The sequence below is a fragment of the Alosa sapidissima genome, chromosome 16, assembly GCF_018492685.1.
Source record: "Alosa sapidissima isolate fAloSap1 chromosome 16, fAloSap1.pri, whole genome shotgun sequence".
Lineage (NCBI taxonomy): Eukaryota > Metazoa > Chordata > Actinopteri > Clupeiformes > Clupeidae > Alosa > Alosa sapidissima.
Genome location: NC_055972.1, coordinates 7,229,642 through 7,233,094, shown reverse-complemented (window position 1 = coordinate 7,233,094; position 3,453 = coordinate 7,229,642). Strand labels below are relative to the sequence as shown.

The 3,453-nt window shown below is 50.9% G+C and overlaps 1 protein-coding gene across 2 annotated transcripts in view; it reads right to left on the bottom strand.

Moving 5' to 3' along the window:
• sdccag8 (SHH signaling and ciliogenesis regulator sdccag8) overlaps positions 1-3,453 on the bottom strand; it is a 40,049-nt gene continuing 36,596 nt past the window's right edge. Inside the window, exon 14 of one of the 2 annotated variants that reach the window (XM_042066610.1) lies at positions 1-118. In XM_042066610.1, coding sequence (XP_041922544.1) covers positions 106-118 — 13 coding nt within the window. In that variant the 3' untranslated portion in view covers positions 1-105. Of the gene's footprint in view, positions 119-152; positions 268-3,453 lie in introns of those variants that run through there. The other variant, XM_042066607.1, reaches the window with a different exon arrangement.

Below are 3,453 nucleotides of genomic sequence, written 5' to 3'. Positions count from 1 at the left end.
TCCTTCAGCGGCTCTGCACCTGTTCGCACCTCCTCTCCTGTTGGCGTCCGCCGAGCTCCTCTCCTCCTCTGCCAGGGCTAGCGCTGGCACGCGCCCACCTCTCTGTCATTCAATCCATCTGTCACAAGTGAACTTTTGTTTACCCGCCAGCTTCTGTTTTTCCTTCTTCAAGGAAAAAAGCGCCGGCGCCGACCGACGACCACCACCACCACCCCCGCGCCGCGCCGCGCCACACCGTGCACTGCCATCGCTGCCGAGCGAGCACCCCTTCAAGGTCAACGGCAGGGACCGGAGGGAAGAGCAGAAAAACAGAGAGGGAGAGAGAGAAAGAGAGAGGAAGAGAGGGAGAAACAGAGAGACGAAAAGACGACTGTAGTTGCTACTGATTTACACACACACACACACACACACACACACACACCGTCCCCGATACTCACACATACATGCACGCACTCCCAGTCGCACATATGTGCACAAGAGTCCTGAGCATCTTCGCCCATTTGGAAGAGGACACACACACACATACACACACACACACACACACACCCATGAGATGACCGTGCATGTCAAGAGTTCCCATTCTTCAGCAACCCCAACATTTGCTCAGTTAACTAACTTACTTTGTGTGTCTTTTTTCTGTGGGTGAGTGTGAGTGTGTGTGTGTGTGTGTGTGTGTGTGTGTGTGTGTGTGTGTATATGATGATACTTGGGTAAATATCTGTACGGATAATTAATTCCTATCTAAGGCTTGCCAGTATATGTATATTACAAGCAATATGAAAAGAAATGAAAGTCCTCATTGGTTGAGAGATTTGCTCCTGTTTTTGGCGGAGTTAATCAAACCCATTTGCTTGTCGAGAACAAAGCCGTTTTAAAGCCGGTAAGTAATCAGAGTCATTTCTCTGTCATGCCCTTGCCTGGGTCTTTCCTGATGCAAGCACAACTATTTCTTTCAGGGTGATGTGGACTGCTGAGAAGTCACTGTGGAAGTCGGCAAAAGATAGAGAGAAAGTGACAGAGAAAAAGAGAGAAAGAGAGAGAGGAGAGAGAGATGGAGAAAGACGTGAGAGCGAGGGGAGTGAGAAATCAGTGCGAGCGAGAGCGTTCCCACGGGTGAAACAGCCCGCAACACCACCTGAACCGCGCATCACACTTTTACACTCAACACACACACACACACACACACACACACTCCAGCAACCTGCAAGAAACTCTGCCAGACATCACACACCCACACCACATCAGGTCCCCAAATACACGCACACACATACACAGAAGATGCGCACACACACACACACGGTCCCACACTTGGACATGCACACAGATGTACACACGTACACACACACGTACACACACACACACACACACACACACACTAAAATCACTTTGTTCGTGCTTCATGGTAACACGTCAATGGTACATTGAAATGCTGAGAATGCGTGAGCGGGGTGTGTGTCTGGTGGATATCACACACACACACACACACACACACACACACACACACACACACAGAGCCCTGGTGACATTCTCTGGCGTGGGGGCTGCTGCTGTGACGATGGCAAGGCAGATCAGAGCTGCTCCACCAAAGCGTTGGCTCGGCACTCTCCGCCACGAGCAGCGCTTTTTAACCCCCGCAGGACGGCAAGCTGGAGGGGTCACAAGGGGCGTCTCATTCCTCTCTCGCCTTTCTCCCTCCATCCCCTCCCTCTCTCTCTCTCTCTCTCCCTCCATCTCTCTCTCTCCCTCTCTGTCTCCATCATGGCTGGCTTTTGTGTGGGCCGAACTCTTTGTGATGCCCGGCTCATGCCATCTGCTGCTTCTGACAGGGGGGTAGGGTGGCAGGGGGGGCGAAGGGGGAGTGGGGGGGGGGGGGGGGCAAATGCACCAAGAGTCCGGAGGGATGAGAGCGCTGGCCACTGGGCAATGGCCGCCCGCTGTCATCACACACACACACACACACACACACACACACACACACACACACATCTAGCAAACAGCTACTGATGTACAAAGAGCAACAGAATAACTTAATTTGTGTGTGTGTGTTTCAGTTGACACAAACAAATACACACACACACACATAAGATCTTCTGCCATGTGTCTCTTCAATGCAATTTGAATGCATAAAAACAACCATTTCTTCCTGTGTGTCTTAAGCCTGAAACTTGTGCTTAAATGACTTTTTATTTGTATTTTAAGTCACATCATGATGTTCAGTGTGTTTGAGGGGAAACGCAGAGCAGAGGAGTCAAACTGAGGGAGATCTGGCCACACTTCTGAGGTTTGCCTTCGCTGAGACACACACACACACACACACACACACTTCTGAGGTTTGCCTTCGCTGAGACACACACACACACACACACACACACACACACACACACACACACACACACACACACTTCTGAGGTTTGCCTTCGCTGGACGGTCGAGCCTACCTGCGGTGACTAAAGGAGATGACAGCACATCACAGGAGGGCAGAACAGTGAGAGAGAGAGAGAGAGAGAGAGAGAGAGAGAGAGAGAGAGAGAGGGAGGGAGAGAGAGAGAGAAATAGGGAGAGATGGAGATACGGGAGAGATGGAGAGAGAGAAAGAGAGATAAGGAAAGATTTACAGATGAAGGGAAACAGAGAAAAAAAAACAACAGTGGAAGAAGAGAGAAAGAAGAAAAGAGAGAAAGAATAAAAGAGAGAAAGAAGGAAAAGAGAGAAAGAAGAAAGCAGAAGAGAGAAAGGAAAAGGAGTGCACTGGCTTCCAGAATCAGTAAGTAGGGCAGACCTCTCTCCCTCATCCCTCTCTCCCTCTCCCTCATCCCTCTCCCCCCTCTCCCCCTCATCCCTCTCTCCTCATCCCTTTCTCCCGGTTTGGGGCTGGCCCGTGCGAGAGCAGTTGCACCCGACAGATTTGTGTGGTCTTCGCCTGAGGACCTGCAGCATTCGGGGCCTGTGTGGGGTGCCACGGGACGCACACACCACACACACACACACACACACAAACACACAAACACACACACACACGCTGTGCCACTTTTCCACCCAGGCCACTCTGCTAGCTCACATACTGCCTCTCTGTGTGTGTGTGTGTGTGTGTGTGTGTGTGTGTGTGTGTGTGTGTGTGTGTGTGTGTGTGTGCTTGACAGGGAGAACAACTAGTAGAAAAACTACCTGTGCAGAGGTGGGCTTTTGATGTAATCACTTGCATGCATGAAGTACAGGTGTGCATGTCTGTGTGTGTGTGTGTGTGAGAGGGAATGTGTGTGTGTGCGTCTGTGTGTATGTGTGTGAAAGGGAGTGTATGTGTGTGTCTACAGTATGTGACAGGGAGTGCGTGTGTGTGTGTTGTCTGTGTGACATGGAGTGTGTGTGTGTGTGTCTGTGTGTGAGAGGGAGTGTATGTGTGTGTGGTGCGGTGTGTGTGTGTATGGTGGGGAGTGAGAGAGAAAGTGTGTGTGT